This window comes from Chanos chanos, chromosome 3 (assembly GCF_902362185.1).
Source record: "Chanos chanos chromosome 3, fChaCha1.1, whole genome shotgun sequence".
Lineage (NCBI taxonomy): Eukaryota > Metazoa > Chordata > Actinopteri > Gonorynchiformes > Chanidae > Chanos > Chanos chanos.
This window is the reverse complement of record NC_044497.1, coordinates 19,094,259-19,115,481: the sequence shown is the minus strand read 5'-3', so window position 1 is coordinate 19,115,481 and position 21,223 is coordinate 19,094,259. Positions and strand designations below refer to the sequence as shown.

At 39.1% G+C, this 21,223-nt stretch overlaps 2 protein-coding genes across 2 annotated transcripts; one reads left to right on the top strand and one right to left on the bottom strand.

Annotated features, from left to right (window-relative positions):
• Positions 1-299: 299 nt before the first annotated feature.
• Positions 300-4,573, bottom strand: cenpu (centromere protein U). The gene is made up of 12 exons (XM_030767636.1): positions 4,535-4,573; positions 4,173-4,284; positions 3,704-3,974; positions 3,302-3,389; positions 2,991-3,083; positions 2,503-2,623; positions 2,052-2,160; positions 1,842-1,920; positions 1,588-1,635; positions 1,274-1,335; positions 868-1,024; positions 300-422 (listed from the first exon to the last, which is right to left on the bottom strand). The coding sequence occupies exons 1-12, from the start codon at positions 4,571-4,573 to the stop codon at positions 300-302; spliced, it is 1,302 nt and encodes a 433-aa protein (XP_030623496.1).
• Positions 4,574-5,072: 499 nt separating this feature from the next.
• Positions 5,073-21,132, top strand: LOC115806771 (NACHT, LRR and PYD domains-containing protein 3-like). The gene is made up of 14 exons (XM_030767635.1): positions 5,073-5,081; positions 5,296-5,335; positions 5,900-5,946; positions 11,481-11,542; positions 11,920-12,036; positions 12,897-13,013; positions 14,475-16,274; positions 17,170-17,346; positions 17,588-17,761; positions 18,246-18,419; positions 18,646-18,819; positions 19,356-19,529; positions 19,984-20,157; positions 21,123-21,132. The coding sequence occupies exons 1-14, from the start codon at positions 5,073-5,075 to the stop codon at positions 21,130-21,132; spliced, it is 3,249 nt and encodes a 1,082-aa protein (XP_030623495.1).
• Positions 21,133-21,223: the final 91 nt, after the last annotated feature.

The window sequence follows — 21,223 nt, the reverse complement described above, 5'->3', positions numbered from 1 at the left end:
AGATGTCTCTTATTAAAGGGTGAAATATGACAATCTTTCCTGCCAGTTTGTGTTGCAACATTTGGTTCCAAGTCATTAGTCAGTGATAATCAAAAACTTGACAACTTTCAACAGTTATGATAACGGTTATTTAATACTTAACTTATTACAGAACCATTCGTAGCCATTTATTAATATACACTGCAAACAGCCAAATACAGTGAGTCTAACATTTCTAACAATTAACTTGAAAAGATGCTTCAGTTGGATTCTGTTGTGTCGTGAATTCTAGGCAATGAAGTGTTGAAATATTCATGCAGTTATTTGCTGTCAGCTTGGTCCAAGATTTGCTGCAGTTTTTCATTAATAGTCTTCGGCTGATGCTCTGCTCCCAGCATGCCTCTGGCTTCGAGCAGCAGTGCTGGCATACAGGAGGGACCATACTGTGGAAAGAGACGCTGGCTGAGATAGGAAACCCAAATTCTGTACATCCACTGTTGCGTTGATAATTGCTTCATTTGAAATTTTCACTTCAAATGAAGCAGCACTGTAACTGAGAACTCCTCTCCCCATAATTCACTCATTGAAGCTTTTCAGAGTAAACTCTGTGAGAACTACTGGTTTGTATTTGCCTACCCTCCATGGCTACTAAGTCCAGCTACAACACTGTACAATACCTCGAAAACATTTAGGGTGTAACACCATGCATCCCTTTCTATATGACTTTCAGCAATTTCATTCTAAATTCAATCTAAATTTAATTAGTTCTCGGGTTCAGTTGATCTGAGATTTAACAAATTCAGCCACAGCGGAATAGCCCGCAAGATGAAAAAGAAAGAAAAAGAAAAAAAGGTGATGATGGATGAAAGTTAGAGGTCAAATGCTTACCACTGGCTCTTCATCAGGGTGAGTGTTGCAGTGCTGGAGGTAGCTCCTGTGAAGCTTGGCCAGGTGACTGAGGAAGGACCAAGCTTTTCTCAGGTCTGTGAGTCTCTGCTCCAGCTCATCACGCCCTTTCTGCAGTCTCCGCATATGAGCCTCACTCCTGAAAATGGATGGACAGAGAAATAAAAAGAGAAATGAAAACAGACGTCAGTTTGATCAAATGTTCAATATAGCTTCTGGAGTAGAAGAGACTGAAAATTCAGAGAGCCTATCACAGTTGCCAGTGAGGTCATCTGTGATATTTCTATGGTTTTGCTCTGCACTGTGATTCAAGTCTGCCTTAAATACAGTTTGCTTAAAAGCAACACAGTGACATACACTGCAATCTTAGTTCAATGCTGATACCTACTTTATGAGTTCGTTTTTGGCTTCCATCAATTTGGTTCTCTTGAGATTTATGGCTCTGTTTATCTGCATAAATAAAACAAACAATGAACAAACAAACACAGTCTGAATGCATGATTCTGATACTGCCTTGAGCTGTCGGCTTTTGTTCTGAACATCCTCTAAACCTGTCACACTAACTGCTAGCAATACTGCATTCACTTATTAAATATAAAGCTTGCAGTACAGATATTATTCTACTATGGAGTGTCACAGAAATTATTAACATGGTCTGATTACCATAAAGCAAAAAACAAACAAACAACAAAAAATCTTTACCTTGGCATTTTTACGCTTAATGTTGCCGAGCTCTTTTGTTGCAGTGATCTAAAACAAAAATACCGGGCATCAGTTTCCTTCAATAAAACTGCACCAAACTGTTCAACCATTCTGATATGATTTATCATCGAAATTAAGTCAAGGTGCCTGAGAGAAGTCAATCAGGACACTTATTCATTTGTCTAAGGATATTCATCCGTCTAAGGATAGTGCAGTCCACTGGTGAGATATACTTTTAAACAATAAAGCCTTACTGTCTCTGTGAGCTGATCGCCAAAAGAAGATGACAAGGCATCAATAGCTTGATTGACTGTGTCAGAGTCAACTGTCTTCCTGCACATAATGACAGCCAAACAGCTCAATCAACACCAGTCAGACAACAGTATTAATACTGACTTAAAGTAAGCAGATACAGTTTTCATTACAGTGGGTGTGATATTTCTCAGTTCTTACAGTGGACTTACTTATACTCTGAGACAAAGTCCTGAAAAGAATCAAGCACCACATCCAGATCAGTGGGATTTCTCTCATGTCTCACTTTGTGCTTCTGTTTACCGGTGAGACCACCTCCATCTAGTTAAAAGAAGAGACCAAGTACACCCAAAATAAATAAGACAAAATCAATCAGTTGACTGTGATGAATCAAGTTAGCCACAATCTGTGATGTGGTTTTTATTAATGAGGTCTCCTATACGGAAATTCCCAAATCAGTCATGGCATAAAATGCTCTAAAACCCCTTGAGTTCTTGTGTGTTACTACATGCACTAACTTTCTATTACAGAAGTTGTAAAGGGGAAAAGTGAAGAAGCATCACAGATAAGAGAAACTGCAGTAATAACTGCCTTTGTCACCTCTCCACATACAAGTTAATGTAGCACATATGTCTATATGGCTGACTTGTCATGTCACCTGACCTGAGGAACCTGATGACGATTTCCTGTTCTGTTCCCGTGCACTCCGAGGCTCACGGTTTGTTGAGAGCGACTTTCTTGTTTGTCTTCCATGCCCTGGTTTGGATTTCTTGCTGCTTGGGTGCTGTTGAATGACAAGTGATATTTAATCTGAGGTGTAAAAATACTGTAACATTTTAGTATAACCTGGTCTTAAGGGTTGACTATGACGAAAGAATACGTTAATTATATATTAGATAACTGAAACACATGCCTTGATTGGACCCTTGAGGTTCAGAGAGTAAGACAATAGGGAGACATGGTTTAAGGTGTCCTTGCTATGCGTGCTTTTGTAGCTAACATATACAGCAATCTAATGAAGAGTTTATGACAGAGAAGTGGCAGACAACACAGCTACAGTGGGATCATTACAAACAGTTGCCACAGAAACAGAGCAGTGAGCCAGAAGTCACATGGATGGTGAGTGTACTGGTATAAAGTCTATGACTTACAAAGCTGGCATCCTCATCTGTGAGCTCTTCAGAAGACAGGGATGGTCTTCCCTGCATAGATGTTGGGGCAGGAGTGTTCTTGCTGGCTGTGTTCTGGAAGATCAAATAAATACAGACACATATGAGAAACAGGAGGAATATGGCTCCAAACAAGCAAAATTAAAGAGCAGAGTCTGTATTTCTACAGATGCAATTCAATATAGCAAATTAGTTATCAGTCAGTTCAGTTGCATGTATTCTCATTTTTTTTTTACATGATCATGTTCAGAAATTTTTGTAAAATTAGTCTGAATTTTAATTCAGTGTCTTACTGCATCCTCAGACTGATGACTTGTCTCATCAGAGGAGGCTGTCTGGGAAACTGATGATGGTCTGTCCTCTAATACAGTCTGCAGAGGTCTGACAGACAAACAAACAAAAAAAGATGATTCCTTTATAAATCCGCACAGAAATGAAAGACAGACAGATTAAGTCTATTGAAAAAATAATGGCACATTTCATATGTCCATGATAAATGTAATTTCTGCAAATAAATCTAAACTAAACTGGTAAAACCTCCTCAGATCAGCCTAAATGTAAAGTAGAATACACTGACAACAGCCTACTATGCATGTTCTGACAATGGATCAGAATAACAGACAATCAGCATAGTTGTGAGTGTAAAGAAAGCACAATCAACTTTTGAAACACACACATACACTCCCTCTCTCTACCTGGCTTTGGATTTTGCCCCTGTCCCTGTTTGCCTTGAGGACCTCTGAGTGTTCTGTTGAGCAGAATGGTTTTGCTGGACCCCTCCATCTCCTTTGCCATTTGTTTCTGGTTTCCTCCCGGTATGTGTGGGTCTTTTTGGAGTCTCCACATCACCTTGACCAGCCCTCCTGGTTTTTACTTTGTTTATCTTCTTTTGTGAAAGTGTTCCCTTGTCCTGTGGAAGCCCCGGGCTAAAATCATCCTCAAGTGCAGTACTGTGGAGTGGGTTGCCTTTGGAAACCAGTAAAAATTTTATCTTTTTAAATATTTCATGGCCAAACATTCACCGTCACCTGTAGTGAAATTACAGTGATATATGATATTACGACATCGACACTTATGCCTCCGTTGTTACGTTTTAAAATATTATTAACGACGAAAAAAACGTTCACGATTTTCTGGTAGATGCACACTATTTTGCTAAATTACCGTGGTTAAGAAATTGTTCCCCCTGAAGGAAGCTGGCTTTTTCTATAGAAGACACGTCGAGCGGTGTTCCCGGTGACTCTGCTGGATCTCCTGTCGTTTTCAGTCTGTTATTCTAACACACAACAGGGTTTCCCAAGAAACGACAGCAAGATATTAACCTACAAATTTAAGTAATTATACACGAGAAAAAGTCAATGACTTGCCGGTAGGCCATCAAGGATTACGAAAATGAACTGGAGATTGAATCGTTAAATTTTTTGTCCCGCTACTTTTTTTAAACAAAACAAAACAAAAGCACGTTACATAAATAACAGATTATTGATGTTTACTTTAAGTAATGCAATAAGGAAAAGGTTACTCACCCTAAGTTCCTGCTGGACCCTTTTTAACGTTTTTGTCATTCTACTCATGTTTAATTTCTCACTGTTTAAACTTGTACTTACACCACGTCGCTGGGATAACTAGGTTAAAATGGAAAAAAAAAACCCTGCCAAATTATGTAATTGTGCTTTCACTGTCAGTTATCAACATTCAGTATTTTACTTGTACACTTGCGCCAAATACCTGGTGTTTTACCGCGAACGTGTTCGAATGTTTACTTCAAACCACTACATTTTCCGGGGGTGCACTGAAAAACAAGACTTCAAAACCGTTAAAAAACAAACACTTAGCATGACTGCCAATACGGACACATACTGACATTGAATATTACAACAGTTTTTGAAAGATTCCGAAATCAATATGGATGCTTAAATTGAATATGTGCTAGCAATTTTACCACTATCACCCAAAAATGGTCCATTCCACAACTACGTTTCTTATTCTTCCTGGTTTTGAAAGTGACGTGCAGTAATATCAGTGCAATACCGCCAACTAACGACCTTAAATGGAACTGACACAATGGATCGGGCACTTGAACTGGGGCGGGACTGCTCTAGGTCCTCGAGGGACAGGCACCCTCTTTTTTACCTACATGTTTAATGCGATTAATATATTTTACATAAAGTTTAATCTACTAAATTCCATTGGAAAATTACTACGTTTTCTAATATGAATATCAAAATTATATGTAAATTTTAGCAAGCCTGGAACCAGCGGTGACGGCTCATCTGTTTCAGGGTAGGACGATCCTCTGGATTTTCTTTCAGACACCAGCGAATCAGGTCTTGGCATTCTATTTGAAAGAGAAAGAAAATAAGTATGGAATTAAAAACTGGACAAATCAACCAACTACATGAGAGATGTGGAAGTTCTGTAATGAATGTAGTCCTTTCTGTTAGTTTGTGTATGTTGGCCATAATAAAAATGTGTGTCACTTTGTGCCAACGTCTTTACCTGCAGATGGTCCTTGAGGGAAAGGTAGATGGCCCTGGATGATCTGTCGCCTGGAGGTGAATGGTCCAAAGCCACACACTAGACGGAACATGGTCACTCCCACAGACCAGACAGTGGCTGGGCCTGCCATATACTCATTATGCAGAAACCATTCAGGTGGTGCATACTGAAAGGTCCCTGCAAAGTAGTCATAAGGATAGTTCTGGAGCAGGTCTCCACAGCCAAAGTCGATGAGTTTGACCGTGTGAGAGTCCGTCAGAATGAGCACGTTCTCAGGCTTCACGTCCCGGTGGAGAACCCCGCGCTTCTCGCAGTGACGCAAAGCCCTCAACAACTGCTTCATCACCTCGCGAGTCACATTCTCATCCAGGGAGCCACCCTGCGCTTCACAGAATTCAGAGAGATCCTGACAGGGTTCAAGCAGCTCCAAGATCAAAATGTACTGCGTTGGTTGTTCAAACCACTCTAACAGCCGTAGAATGTTTGAACAGTGAGGGGCTGCGTTCACCATGCTCATCAGGGCCACCTCCAAAGGCAAAGTACCCTGTCCAGGCTACAGAAAACACAGGTGACGTGAAGGGAAGTTTGTGCTTTATGCCATTAATGCAGGTTCAATAGGATCATGGTTCAAATTCAGCTCTCTCTTGTGCCCTGAGAACAGGTTAAAAAACGAGTTAAACACAACTAGATAACTTACAATCTGAAGCTTCTCCTCTGCCCTGTCTTTCGAGATGTACTTGATGGCTACCTGAAGAAATCAAAATCTGACCTGAGTCTAGATATTTCTCTGAGCTGTGATGATTAGAATGCTAGAATCACTACACAAACATGTAGCCAATCAGAAAAGGTTGTTCAACAGTAGTTGTAGCTACATTTCTTTCAATGGCTGAAGCTAGGGGGAATGCTGTCGCACAATATTTGAGCTGAAAATAAACTAATAAAGAGTTCCAGTTGTAATATTAAGCTTTTTACACTGTTATTAGAGTAATCGTACTTCAAATTAATGACAGCAAACATTTTATGAGTTTTAATAAGGCCAGCCAGCTATGAGACAAAGAAGTTCGTTGTGACACAGAGCGTTTTTGGAGATAACTTTACACAGAGGAATGTACATGTTTCACGCTCCTGTACAGAACCTGAAGTGGATTATAACTTTATAAAATGTAATAAAATAACAGTGTAAAACTGAAAACATATAATGAAACAGAGGGCTATAGTTACGGTCTTACAGGCATTTCATCCTTAATGCGGACCCCAGCAAAAACACTACCAAAGCCGCCTTCTCCAAGGAAGTGCCCCTCCGTGTACGACTCCTCAAATGTTCCTACAATGTGAAGAAAACATCTGTCACTCTGTGAGAACGTTATATTTGAAACATTTCCATTAAGTGACTATCAGATCGATTTCAGACCTCTGCGTTGGCGTTTGGCACATCTGCGATCTTTGGTGGAAAGGCCTGCTTTTTGCCGGGACCGCTTCAACCCCTGACGCCCTGGCTGTTTCTGTGGAGGTGTATCCTCCTCCTCCTCACAAAGTCTGCTGGACTTTGTGTGGCCCTCACTGTTTGGCTGAAGCTTCTTGCTACTGCCTTGCCTCATACTGATCTGAGGCCTGTGGCCAGTGGCCTGTCCAATGGCCATGTCTGGGGCCATACCGGAAGGGACAGCTGCCACTCGGCCCTTGGATGTTACAGTGGGGCAACTCTGACCGGCTACTTCCAAACATTTGTCTGGATCAACAGGCAATGGAGGCAGTGGGGTTTGGAGGTGGATGCTAAATCTTGCTCTCTCCTCTCTCTCTCCACTAAACTGTGAGCACGGCTTTCTCTTCCTCCTGACTGCCTTGCAGCTCTTATAGAGCAAACTATCTGAAGCTGAGAGGAAACAGCAGTAAAAAGATTACTGGAACCTTTTAAGGATACACCCCTCTCTTGTAATTCTGTTAAAATCATTTCTCATTAGAAAACATTAAGTGTACTATTTTTCACGAGTGTAACTGTTCAAAAGTTTTGTAATGTATAGGCTACTTAAGAGCTGTTCCGACACACACATTAATTCAGTGACAATTGTTTTCAATATTAGTTTGTTTCAAGTTGAAAATCAACCAATATTTAAATTTACCAGTTGTATGGATTATCGATACGGTCGGGATCGTGTCACAACACACCCCAATTTGTTCGTTTTTTGAGGGCTGTTATGTTAAATATGACTGCAAATAATGCATAAATATTATGTAGTCGCTCGAAAAGTACTTACCCGGTTTCGTTTTCAAAAACATTTCTCTATGCCGTATGAATTTTTACTTTGTAAAAGAGCATGAAAACGTAGCCTGAGATAAATCTCATCAATTTACTTTTGTTGTCTTATCATGTATCCGCTGACAACCTCGCATAATTCTAAGGTGTTCATTATGACTTAGTGAAAATTCAGAGATAAACTTAAGAACGTTGGTTGCCATGTCAACATTACCTTTAAGGAAGTCTAAGTGGCGAGATGTCTGTATCGGCTTCTGCTCTTCCTCTCGATGGATGTACTCCAGTGATGGATGCAGGATTTCAACACTAAATTACACTCCGTCATCACCCACCCTAGCCCTCTCCAGGTCACTAATTACCCGACTCACGTACACAGAGAGTAGAAATCTACCCAAGAGCACAGCGGTAGTCACATAATTAAGTTACTTTTGAAAGAAACAGCCGGAACAGGCAGGACCCTGAACCGTAAATGTATCTGACAGTATTAACTGTGCGGTTTTGACGTAATACCCATACCGGCCACATTCCTGTTATAAAGGCAGAGTACATGAAACCTCTGCTCCTGGATTAGCCCGAGCGCGAATATGAGGGGTACGAGGACGACGATCCAAATCAACCGTTTTAAGTAGCGTTTCAACATTGTCAGTCAGCTGAATAAAAGAGTTTTAACCTTGTTCAAATGCTCTCCTTAAAAGCAGTCTTTAAAGACTGACAGTCCCCAAAACTTTTTGATATAAGTTACCCCGATGCTACACCTTTCCAAGTATCCTTAAATGCATTTGCACTGAAATTTGTCTCGAGCTAGTGAGCCGCATAGATCTTTCATCCCCGTTATTCAGAACGGTTGAACTGACTCGAGCTAGCCTCTTGTACTGTGCCAGTTGTGAGACGAGCAAGAAGCAAGAAGGCTGCACATTAACAAAATCAGAGGAAAACTTCATTTTCTTTGAATCTGTCATGTCTCACACCCACTTCTAACACCTCCCCTCTATTTGTTTCACTCATACTGCCTTTGTGGGAATTCAGCAATTCAGTAGTTTGCGCAGTGCATCAACAACACGCCCGAAAGGTTAGTTTAACTTTTAATCGCCATTTCAAGGGATATCGTTACGTTTAGGCAAGTGTGACTACTGGGTACTTCATACAACACTGCTTCCAACGCAGCAATGCAGATGGACGCATTTTTGTAATATAGCAGTGCTTAAAATGTGGTAAGGCAGTGTAGTTTTAACCGGCAAGTAGGATCACATAAGTTTCGTAATTTTACTTTTCGTAAAAGGATTTCATCGACCAGTTGTTGGTGTATTTGTATCTGTTGTTCTAATTACATAAAACTGACAAAATATTAGGTTCCTTGATTTCGGCTTTACCTTCTTACACCTTGACATGTAGCTGTGTGGACTGGCTTACCCTCGCTTGGTTCCAAGGAAACAAAACTGATGTGGATGCAACGAATCAAGCACGAAATGACCATCCTGTAACCCATTAACGGGTCAAACTAAATCACACATGCAACTAAAGAAAATATGGTTTTCATGGTTAAATGAAACCCAGCAGTCAAGATAGTTAGTTGTACAAAATAGATTTATTAAATACAGTAGAAATTTATCATCCACAATAAAATAACTTTATTTAAAAAAATTAAAAACAAACAAACAAAAAAGCAAACAGGGAAAGAACAAGGAGACAGACAGGCCAGGCAGCACACTAGGACACAGTAGGGGGAGTGATGAGTGAGGGTGAGCGAGAAAAAAGCAACCAATTTACCACACCACCGCACACGATCACACACTAGACTTTGTGACTCACTACAAACTACTGCACCCAGATTAGTGAAGTATTAAGGAGCAACACACGTTCGCCCCACCTGCGCCCCGCGACGCTGCCTGGAGGGAAGAAATAAGAGACAGACTCGACACACAAAGGGAACCGAACATTAATCATACTAATAATCAAATCCAAACATTTACACACTATACCCTTTATTACTGACAAAATTAACTTTAGTCTGCCCCAGACAAAAAAAAAAAAAAAAAAGACAACAATCGGTGCTACGATTACCTTAAAAATAAAACAAAAAACAGTCAACAATCATAAATTAAAACCAATTTGTGGTACACTGGCAATGTCATTAATGGGGCACTAGAATTAAACACAGCGCAGAGGGAATCCTGATACATTTAGAGTAGTGACTTTACAGCAGCGTCCTGCACAGTAATTGTGCAATTGGCCTCTTGGTAGCCAAAGTTAATTTACTCTAATCTGCTCTAATTTACCCATATTTGCCCAAGGCACGAATAGTAATATTTGGTGTATTTAAACCAGCTGACTTTGTGAAACTCTTGCTACATTAAGCTTGCATCATGTGCGGAACCCTCAGGTCAGGATTTGAAGCACATTGTTCGTTTCGGATCCTCTTTCATTAATGGTTTGAAGCACGAATGAGCTCATTGATTACAATGAGTGATGTAAATAATAATGAGTGGTGTAAATGGGCAGCCCATGGCCTCAAGGTTAGAGAATCAGGCTCCAAAGAATCTGTGAGAATCCATAGAATCTGTGTCCGAAGGGTCACCGGTTCGATTCCCAGGACTGGTGGGAAACATCCACAGCTGCTCCCCAGGCGCAATTGTGCTGCCCACTGCTCTTGTTGTTTGTGTGTTCACTACTAGTGTGTAAGGATGGGTTAAATGCAGAGGAAAAATTCACTGCTCACTATTCACAGTGTGTGTGCGCGATCACGGGATTCTGTTCTAATAGTATTGGGAAGGATTTTTGTGCAAACTGTGAGTTCTGCTGAATTACACAATGCTACAGTAAGCCCAAGAAATTTCAGCTGGGGTTGGAGCATGTAGAATCTGGCTTCCAGAGTTGAGTGTCTTTTCATCTAGAATGTACGTGCATTGAAGAATCGACATAACATCCCCTAAAGAAATCGCAACACCTCAATTGCCTATGGAAGCCCATTTCTGTCACCTGAAAAAAAAAAATCAAGTCACATAGTATGTCACAATAATGAAAACGTATCTCCTAATTATGACTTAGTATCTCATAATTTTGACATAAATTCTCATAATAGTGACTTACTGTCTCATAATTAATGAGATATTAAATCATAATTTTGAGAAAATATTCTGGGTATATTATGGGTAATTAATTCATTATTATGAGAACTTAAGTCATAATTATGAGAAATGTTCTCGTTATTATGAAATACTAAGTCACACTGTTATGACATAATAAGTCATAATTATGACATAGTATCACATAATTATGAGATACTAAGTCATAATTATAAGAAGCTTTCTCATTATTATTATGACATACTATGTGACTTCATTTCACGGGCTTCCATAATACCCAGACAACCAAATCAGTAGAAATAAAGCATAAATAAGACAGAACTTTATTCATCCCAAAGGAAATTCTTGAATTTCCTGAAATAGACCTGGTAACAGGGGAACTTCAGCTTGAGACATATAAATGTGGTCAATAAACCCATAACCAAATAAATGTAATTATTTAAGTATTTCATCATTAGCATGCAGCAGTAGTACACACTCATTTATATTAGTAATATTAATAGTAATATTAGTAAGTAATTGTTAACCCCTTAACAACATTTTACTCAGAGCACAAGAGGCAAAGAGTCTCATTACTGCTAATAGATTGAAATGATGGATGAAATTTCTGTGTCGTGTACCTAGCTGTGCATCTAGAATGACTCACCGATGGATCATCCAGCAGAGTTAAAAGAGGAGACCACTCCTCCAGGACACAGGTACTAACTCATTACAGTTATAACTGAGCTCATAACAGCAGACTGCAGCTTTCAGAATGATACAAATGTCACTTGGTGGTAAAGATCAGCAAAGCTGGAGCTGAACAGAAAATCATGAGTAGTTGTCTTATTCTGTAACTTTTGTTAGCGTTGTGCCTCATCTCAATGTTGAGAGATATTTTGTGCAACACTTTGAATTAAAATATTAAAATCTATAACATCTCAAACAAGCTAAATCAATATGTAAAGGAATGTCTGCTGTCTGAATGTGATAATGTTTTGTAGTAGTGGATAAAGTGTCAAAATGTTTCAGAATTAAAACTGAAATGGTCATAAAAGGTGTGAGAATTTACTGAGATGTGTCTGTTGTGTTGTAGTGAGGTTGAACAGCAGAGATCAGATTCACCTGTGCCCAGCTGTTTGTCTATGAGCAGTGACATGTCCATGGAACACCCACCAGAGTTAAAAGAGGGGACAGTTTCACCAGGACACAGGTAAGATTATATCATAGGAAGTGACTGAATTTTGACTTTCAAAAATAGTGATCCTAATACTGATATTGCTTGAGGTCTTTACTATTTAAAATGCACTGAGATGTTCCTCTAATAAATGATTTACTCTTTTTGTGTTTTTTTCAATCAGCATATTAAAGGTGGTGTAAAACATCAGTATCAATGGTCTTGATATTTCATGTGTAATTAGCCACACTGATGTGTATTTAATTCTAATGTGGAGTTTAAACATGTTAAAAAAAGAAAAAAACCTTGTCGTTTCTTGGTGATGACTGATATTCATAAATACTGGTGGGCACCAGACACACTTCTAAAAGTGAGAGTAATTGTTACCCTGAGAATGTAAGTCATTCATGGAAACACCCTTAGAAAACATTGAACTTTGTTTGACACAATATTGTTGGTCAACAGGAATATCTAATAGGTATCACTGAGCCAATGATGATTTAGATTAAAATAAATGAAAGAAATGTATATTTTAGCCTTCATGGAGGCCAGTTACAAATGAAGCAAGCCAGAGGATTATTAATGCTGATTCTTTTCACCACCAACAAATAGATGACAGAGTAGAAATACAGCTAATTTATAGTAATTTTTGGTAGCGTTGTGTCTCATCTACATGTTTTGAGTGATATTTTGTGCAATGCTTTGACTTTAAATATTAAACCTATCATCTCTCAAACAAGCTAAATCAATATGTAAAGGAATGTCTGTTGTCTGAATGTGATAATGTTTTGTAGTAGTGAATAAAGTGTCAAAATGTTTCAGAATTAAATTTTTAATTATCATTTATGGTCATAAGCAGTGTGAAAATTTGCTTAGAGGTGTCTGTTGTGTTGTAGTGAGGTTGAACAGCAGAGATCAGACTCACCTGTGCCCAGCTGTTTGTCTATGAGCAGTGACATGTCCATGGAACACCCACCAGAGTTAAAAGAGGGGACAGTTTCACCAGGACACAGGTAAGATTATATCATAGGAAGTGACTGAATTTTGACTTTCAAAAATAGTGATCCTAATACTGATACTGCTTGAGGTCTTTGTTATTTAAAATTCACTGAGATATTCCTCTAATAAATTACTCCCACAAATGATTTACTCTTTCTGTGTTTTTTTCAATCAACATGTTAAAGGTGGTGTAAAATTTTAGCCTTGCAATGTGATGTAGGCTTTCTTACAGATCAGTATCAATGCTCTTGATATTTCATGTGTATTTGGCCAGATTGGTGTGTATTTAAATCAGATGTGGAGTTTAAACGTAAAGAAAAAACATTGAGTCATCATCTCTTGGTGATTATCTCTGATTATTAATGCTGGGTTTTTTTCTGCCAACAACAAATAAATGACAGGGAAGATAGAGTGAAAAATAGACTAATGTTGCTGATTAACTGATTTTTTATTTAATTTGTGTGTGTGTGCAACCAGTGTGAATCAAGAGAGATCACATGCACAGTCTAGAAGAATGGCAACGATGACAGAAAAGAATACCATGCCCACAAAACAAAGGTATGATCACAGCTTACTCTGTGCCTAACATAATTCTTACCAAACAAATGTCCTAAGATTTGTCCAATGCCTGCATTTCTCCAGGACTTGTCTGTTTATAATGCATAAAAATCAGAATTGTTATGGGCTCTAACTGTAAGTACATATTCACTTGAATACCATTTACTACAGATACTTATTTCAAGTTCCCAGATCCTCAGTATCTTAGTGATTGGCCTCTTGAGTGTTGCAGACACAGACATCAGGGACTTTATAGTTTCATCTCACGCTAGGGCTCTATCCATGGAGCTTATCATGAACAAAAACTTAAAGGGATCATGTAAAATGACAATGACAAAGTAAGCAAAAATGACAAGATTTTATCAGCAGGCCGAGGCTGACTTTCAATGAAAAGGCACCATGTTTGAATGAATAACAATGTGGCTAACACCAGAGTGAAAGGCAGTAGATTAAGATCTAATTGTCAACAAAGCTGTGTTAGCACAGAAGGAGGCCTGGGGAGTAAGTATATTATGCCCTGTAATTTTAATTGAACTAACTCTGTGACCCTGCCCAAATACTTAATAATGTGCTTTAGCAATTCAAGTCATTGAGCACTGATTGGACTCTGCAGTTTCTATCTGTTTTGAGTATCGACAAATGTATTTCCATGTTTTTGTGTAATTTTTGTATAAATTTAGTGGAAGTGCTTTAAAGAATGAATGATCTCTGATTTGTGTACCTTTTCCCTTTGTACTGTAATGACACATAATTAATTTAGAAAATCGTTATCACATTATTCCATTATAGCTCTAATGCAATCACACTGTGACATCATCTTTTAACACACACACACACACACACACACACGCACACACACACACACACACACCTCGTAAGATTTACATCACATTTTGTCTTTTTTGGATTTTTGATAGATATGAATCTGCATTTCCTAAAGAGGAAGAAGATATTTCTGAGGAATTCAAATCCTGTCTGAAGACAAAGTATAGACGTTTATATGAAGGAATCCCAAAGCAGGGATGCCCTTCACTTCTCAGTGAGGTCTACACAGAGCTCTACATTATACAAGGTGGAGATGAGGTCAGTCATCAACACGAAATTGGACAAAATGAGACGGCATCCGAGAGAGCAGTAACCAAGGACACTTTAGTCAAATACAATGACATATTTAAACCCTTATCCGGACAAGACAAAACCATCAGAATAGTACTGACAACAGGAGTCGCAGGCATTGGAAAAACTGTCTCTGTCCAAAAGTTTGTCCAAGACTGGACTGAAGGAATGGCAAACCAGCATATCCACTTCATATTCCATTTTCCATTCAGGGAGCTGAATTTGATGAAGGACCAGAAGTACAGTCTGGTAGAGCTTCTCCACTGTTATTTTGCTGAGACAAAAAGATTGAAATCTTTTAGAAAGGAATATGAAGTTCTGTTCATTTTTGACGGCCTGGATGAGTGTCAACTCCCTCTAGATTTTCAGAACAATTTCAGAGTGAGTGATGTGACAAAACCAACTTCAGTGGATGTGCTGCTGACAAACCTTATCAGTGGGAACCTGCTTCCCTCTGCTCTCATCTGGATAACTTCCCGACCCGCAGCAGCCAGTCAGATCCCACCTAAGTATATTGATCAAATCACAGAGATTCGAGGATTCAATGACTCACAAAAGGAGACATACTTTAGAAAAAGAATTGGCAATGAGGATCTGGCCAGTAGAATCATCTCGCATTTGAAGTTTTCAAGATCTCTGTACATCATGTGTCATATACCGTTTTTCTGTTGGATTTCAGCCACTGTTCTAGAGCAGATGTTTGCTGAAGAAGGGGAAGGAGAGGTACCCAAAACTCTGACTGAAATGTACACACACTTTCTGCTCACTCAGACAAATGTCAGAGAAGAAAAGTATGGTGAAAGAACAGAGCCAAACAAAGACTTTATTTTCAGACTGGGCCGTCTGGCTTTCCAGCAGCTGGTGAATGGCAATCAAATCTTCTATGAGGAAGACCTGAGGGAGTGTGGCATTGATGTCAGACAGGCATCAGTGTATTCAGGATTGTGCACCCAGCTCTTCAGAGAAGTAATTGGGCTGCAGCAGAAGAAAGTTTTCAGTTTTGTACATTTAAGCATTCAAGAGCACCTGGCAGCTTTGTATGCGCATATGTCCTTTGTCAACAATAACACAAATGTCCTGCACCAAGTTACAAAATTGGAATCCCCCATCAAAGGTACAGCAATGGTTGAGTTGCACAAGAGCGCAGTTGATAGGGCCTTACAGAGTAAGAATGGACACCTGGATCTTTTCCTCCGTTTCCTTCTGGGCCTGTCACTGGAGTCCAGCCAGACTCTCTTACAAAGCCTACTGAGGCAGACAGGGAGTAGCTCACTGAGCAAAGAGAAGACAATCAAATATATTAAAAAAAGGATTGAGGAAACTTCTTGTCCTGAGAAGTGCATCAACCTGTTTCACTGTTTGAATGAACTGAATGATCACACTCTAGTGGAGGAAATCAAATGCTTCATGAGTACGGGGTATTTAGCTAAGAACCTTTCAGTCTCACAGTGGTCAGCGGTAGCCTTTGTGTTGCTTACTTCTGAAGTGGAGTTGGGCATGTTTGACTTGAAGAAATACACAGACTCTGTATCAGATGCTTCATATGTCACATTGCTTCTTCTGAGGCTCCTTCCAGTTGTCAGAGCATCCAGTGCAGCAAAGTAAGTCAGGTTTACTTAATCTTAGGAAACAGGGATTCATGTCCTGTCATACTAAACAGCATTCTAAATAAAGTTCCATTATTTTAGGTTGATTTCTACTGTATGGTAAATCATTTTATTTATGTTACAGTCACTCAGTTATGAGATACAGTTATACAAAGCAACTGTACATTTTTTACAGTTTAAAGGGAGTGATTTCAGGCCTCTGAGTCTTTGGATCAAGCACCTTTCCACAGACTCACACTGGAAGAGTGCAGCCAAACTCCCACAATCCTGTGGTTGCTTAGGCTGTTTCAAGTTTCAAGTTCAAGTTTCAAGTTTATTTAGAGACCAATATCACTGTTTACAGTCTCAAAGGGCTTTACATGCCCACAACAAGAAAAAACAGGACAGCACTCCCTGACTTAATCCTCATGGCGCGCAAGAAAAAACTCCCCAAAACCCAGGTGTAACAGGAATTACACGTTTCCTTTACCACTGGACTCCCACCACTTACTAGCCTTTCATCAGTTATGTTGGACAGTAATTTATGTACGTTGGGTAGTCTTTAGCCTTTGTGAGCTAGTTTTTACTAGTACATAACACATCCTCTTGTGAGGATCTGCCTCTTGGACAGGATCTGCTGAAGCTCATAACTAGGAAGATACTTTGCTTTTTTACATGTTCTCTATCGAATCTGAGGGAGATTTAACAAGCTAGCCTTTATGCTAAGCTGCTTTCAGACCTGCCACATCAAAATGTGCTAAGTGAAGGGGAATGTAGAAAATACTCAGACACAATGATGCACCTTAGGGTTCAATTATAAATTCACTGTACATGTGTGTTTGTGTATATACATTCATCATGTGTATGTGTTTTTGATTTGTTTTGACCCTAGTTTTCATTGTTCTTCCAGGTTGCGATATTGTAGCATAACAAAGGAAGGCTATGAAGCTCTGGCATCAGTCCTGAATTCAACTTTCTCAAACCTCAGAGAACTGGATCTTGGAGATAATGAATATTTGCTAGATTCAGGGATAAAGTCTTTGTATGCTGGACTGGAAAGTCCACACTGTAAACTGGAGAAACTGATGTAAGAACATCTGAGGGTCGCACAAAAATTTATCTTAAAGTACACATTATGACTCTTTCTGATTATTTAAACCAACATTTGCCAGAATTAAAATTTTGAGAGTTTTTTTTGCATAAAATCTACATGTTACAATCATTATGTTCTTTTCAGACTTTTTCTAAGGGCTCAGATTTAGCGAAGTATCAAACAGTCAAACAGTCCATGAGGTTTTTAAAAGTATGTATTTCTGGCTCTCTCCCAGGCTGAATAATTGTCACCTGACAGAAAAAAGCTGTTCAGCTCTTTCCGCAGTTCTTGGTTTAGATTCCTCGTGTCTGACGGAGCTGGACCTCAGTGAGAATAATTTGCTGGATCCAGGAGTCACATTGATTTGTGCTGGACTGAGGAGTCCTCAGTGTAAACTGAAAATACTGAGGTATCTGAGGAGCACACATCAAGTCTTCTGTACCACACTTTTTTTAATGTGGTGATAGAATAGGGCACACACACAGATACACACACACACACACACACACACACACACACACACACACACACATATGTGTGTGTGTATATACATCTGCATATGACAAGTGCAATTACAATGATCAAATATGTAAGTTTAGGACATTTGGCGTGCAATGGTATTTCCTGTCCCATATATTTTGTTCTCTTTATAATGACATAATATACCAACACAAAATGTTGTGGAAGGAAAATCCTTTTGTGGATCTGCTCCATGTCTTAGTGTTCTAGCTGCCATATGATCTCCTATCATTTCCCAAAGACAAATCTGATGTGGAACAGCTACCTATTACATAAGACATTTGCAGGGAAAACCTTTTTTTATTCAGTTTTCTGGAGCAAATTGTTGTTAGACATTGTGTGAAAAGTATAAAAAGACGTGTTGTTTGTCCTAGATTGAGATGTTGTAACATGACAGAGAAAAGCTGTGAAGCTCTGGCCTCAAGTTTCTGCTCAGACTACACATGTCTGAAGGAGCTGAACTTGAATGACAATAATTTGCTGGACTCAGGTGTGAAACTGCTCTCTGCTGGACTGGAGAATCATCGTTGTAAACTGGAGAAACTAAAGTAAGAATCAGACATGACTGAATCACAGTTATCAGTCACTATACTACATACTGATTTAATATAGTTGATAATGGATTCAAGTTGTATGCGATATAAAATGGGGTTATACTGATGTGTATGTAGGCTGACATGTTTGTGTGTGTGTGTGTGTGTGTGTGTGTGTGTGTGTGTTATGTGTATCATAGTAAGTTGTCACTGATCATAAATCATTGTTTTGTCTTTTCAGGTTGAGGAATAGTGGTCTGACAGTGAAAGGCTGTGAAACTCTGGCCATAGTTCTCAACTCTGCCTGCTCACAACTCAAAGAATTGGACCTGAGCGGCAATGACCTTCAGGACTCAGGAGTGGAAGAGCTGTCTGCTGGACTGGCGAGTCCTCACTGTAAACTAGAGACACTGAGGTGAGGTCATAACCCTCAAACATGTATGTCAGAGCCACATTGTCCTCTTCTTGTACTGTAGTTTTTTTCTTGATAACTATGACAATGGAGATTCTGTTCTTAAACTGAAGTAAATTAAACATCTGAAAGACACTTTGCACAACAGAACTTCAGAATGTGTAATGATAAAACACTTTATTTAGTGCCATTCACATTCCAGTTATATTGTGATCAGGCTGACAAAGGTCCTTTTTTCTTTTCTGTATCTATTAGTGCAATTTCACAGTAGCATGGTGTTTCAGTGAGTTTTGCACATAAAAGGGAGTACTATTACTAGTACTCACTAGTACTCATGACTGTCAACGAAATGTGCTTTCAAATCATCACGAATATCAAAGAATACTTAGTCACAAGCAAATACATGCATTATTGTGAAGCCTGAACTTACACTTGGTAATTTTTTGTGAAACAAGATTATGAAGGACCCACCTTTGTGTCACAGACAAACATGTGGTTCAGATCTACAATTTTTCTTTGTTAATTGATTTTTGCCCTAGATTACGGTCCTGTAATTTCACAGAGAGAAGCTGTACTCATTTGGTCTCAGCTCTTACTTCGTTCTCTTCACGTCTGAAAGAGTTGAACCTAAGTGGCAATGAACTACGGGATCCAGGGGTTAGAACCCTCTGTGCTGGCCTTGAGAGTCCTCACTGTCATCTAAAAACACTGGGGTAAGCTCATCTTCATTCATTAGACACGATCTTGTCCTCAGTGCCTCGCAGTCTCTAGTAGTTTGTTTACCGGACTGGACTGGACTTAACTTCTAGGTGTAGATCCAAGAATTTCACATACTTTAATTCAGTCCACACTAAAGACTTAGACATTTGTGTAACTTTCACACAACCCTATATAAATATTCATATGAAGTAAGAGCATAGCGATGGAATTCATTCCACATCAAGTTACTTATGTGTGGTTTAGGGTCTTGTTGCATTGTGCAGACCAAATATCCCCATGAAGATACAAATATCAGACAAGTGGGGACCTCATGGAGACGTTTAAACTGCACTAGAGTTAGCTCATATTCTAGAGCAAAGTCGAATACAGCAGGTTCTGCATGATATGCGTGCATGTTCTGTGTGCTGAGTTAAAACAGTGAAGGGGGTGATGCTGTTGTCTTTGCAGGCTGGAAAACTGTGGGATAACAGAAGAAGGATGCATCGCCTTGGCCACAGCTCTCAGATCAAATCCCTCACACTTGAGAGAGCTCACCCTGAAAGAAAAACATCTAGGATATCTGGGAAAGAAGAATCTCTCTGCTCTACTAGAGGATCCAAACAATAAGCTAGAGAAGCTTAGGTGAGTAGTGAGGTATAAAAACAGTGTGACCATAGTCATGGTTTTCCTCCCTGAGAATGGTCATAAGAATGAATCTGGTTCACACCATTCATACTTGAACCTAAAAAAGATAAACATGTTTTTGCACAACAGTAAGCAATGCCACTGAGATGTCTACACCTGTACATAGCTTATATCTCCCTGTACATATTTTATATTATTATTTTTATTTTGTTTTATATTTACATGATTTTTATATTGTTTCTTGTTACATTACCTGTATGTAGCTTCATATATTTTTCTCTTTTTCTTTATTTAAATTCAGATTGATATGTAGCTTTATTTTCACACAGTTACCGGGTTGTTGAAATTCATTTCACAGCTGTTGTAGAGTCAAGCATGTGATGAATAAATGTCTTGAATCTTGAACCTTGAATCATGATACAAATGTATCACAAATGTCTGCATTACTAATAATCAAGACAACCTTTCATGAGATTCCTTTAATGTTGAGTTACGGGCTATCATCAGTATAACTAAGTTTCACAGTAGAGAGCAGATATAAGCATAATCCAGTTGCTTTGCAGGAGGGCTGAGGCAGAACATCCTGTTAAGTTCCCAAAGTACATACAGAAACATAACTGATACATACAAAACTGATGAACACTCAGGCCACAGGAGGTATACCGTGGCACAGTGTGTGTGCTGTGTTGATATTAGGCCTTTGGTAAAGTCCCCGAATCTCAGTTTTTGCTTTGAGATGAGAACAGATTCAGTCTTTTAATTTCTCACTGACATGCAGTGTGTTTTGGGCTATTCAATTTCTTTCAGTACTTGGTAACTATACTAGATAGTTTACATGATATGTGTTTAATTTTCTCACAGTGGCATATGAAGACATTTTCTAGGTACACTTTCATGGCTGTGATGTCAGGTTTAAGTCAGAATAACTTATTCATTCTGTTACTTTGTTTTTCATTCTGCAGATTCGACTGATCATTTCATTTGACTGCGTCGGATGTCAAGTCCTGATTCTGGTTGGCACTGGGTCCTTTACAGCATTTGTGCATGTGCAAAGACCTGTTCA

Bases quoted from the DNA above. Each gene is read 5' to 3' on its own strand.
- LOC115806771 (XM_030767635.1), top strand. The intron at 13,014-14,474 runs GTAAGATTATAT...GATTTTTGATAG, and splicing joins ACAGTTTCACCAGGACACAG to ATATGAATCTGCATTTCCTA. The intron at 17,762-18,245 runs GTATCTGAGGAG...TGTTTGTCCTAG, and splicing joins TGTAAACTGAAAATACTGAG to ATTGAGATGTTGTAACATGA.
- cenpu (XM_030767636.1), bottom strand. From the start codon at position 4,573: ATGACAAAAACGTTAAAAAGGGTCCAGCAGGAACTTAGG. The intron at 3,084-3,301 runs GTAAGACACTGA...TTGATCTTCCAG, and splicing joins GTCATCAGTCTGAGGATGCA to AACACAGCCAGCAAGAACAC. The intron at 2,161-2,502 runs GTCAGGTGACAT...TCTTTTAACTAG, and splicing joins ATCGTCATCAGGTTCCTCAG to ATGGAGGTGGTCTCACCGGT.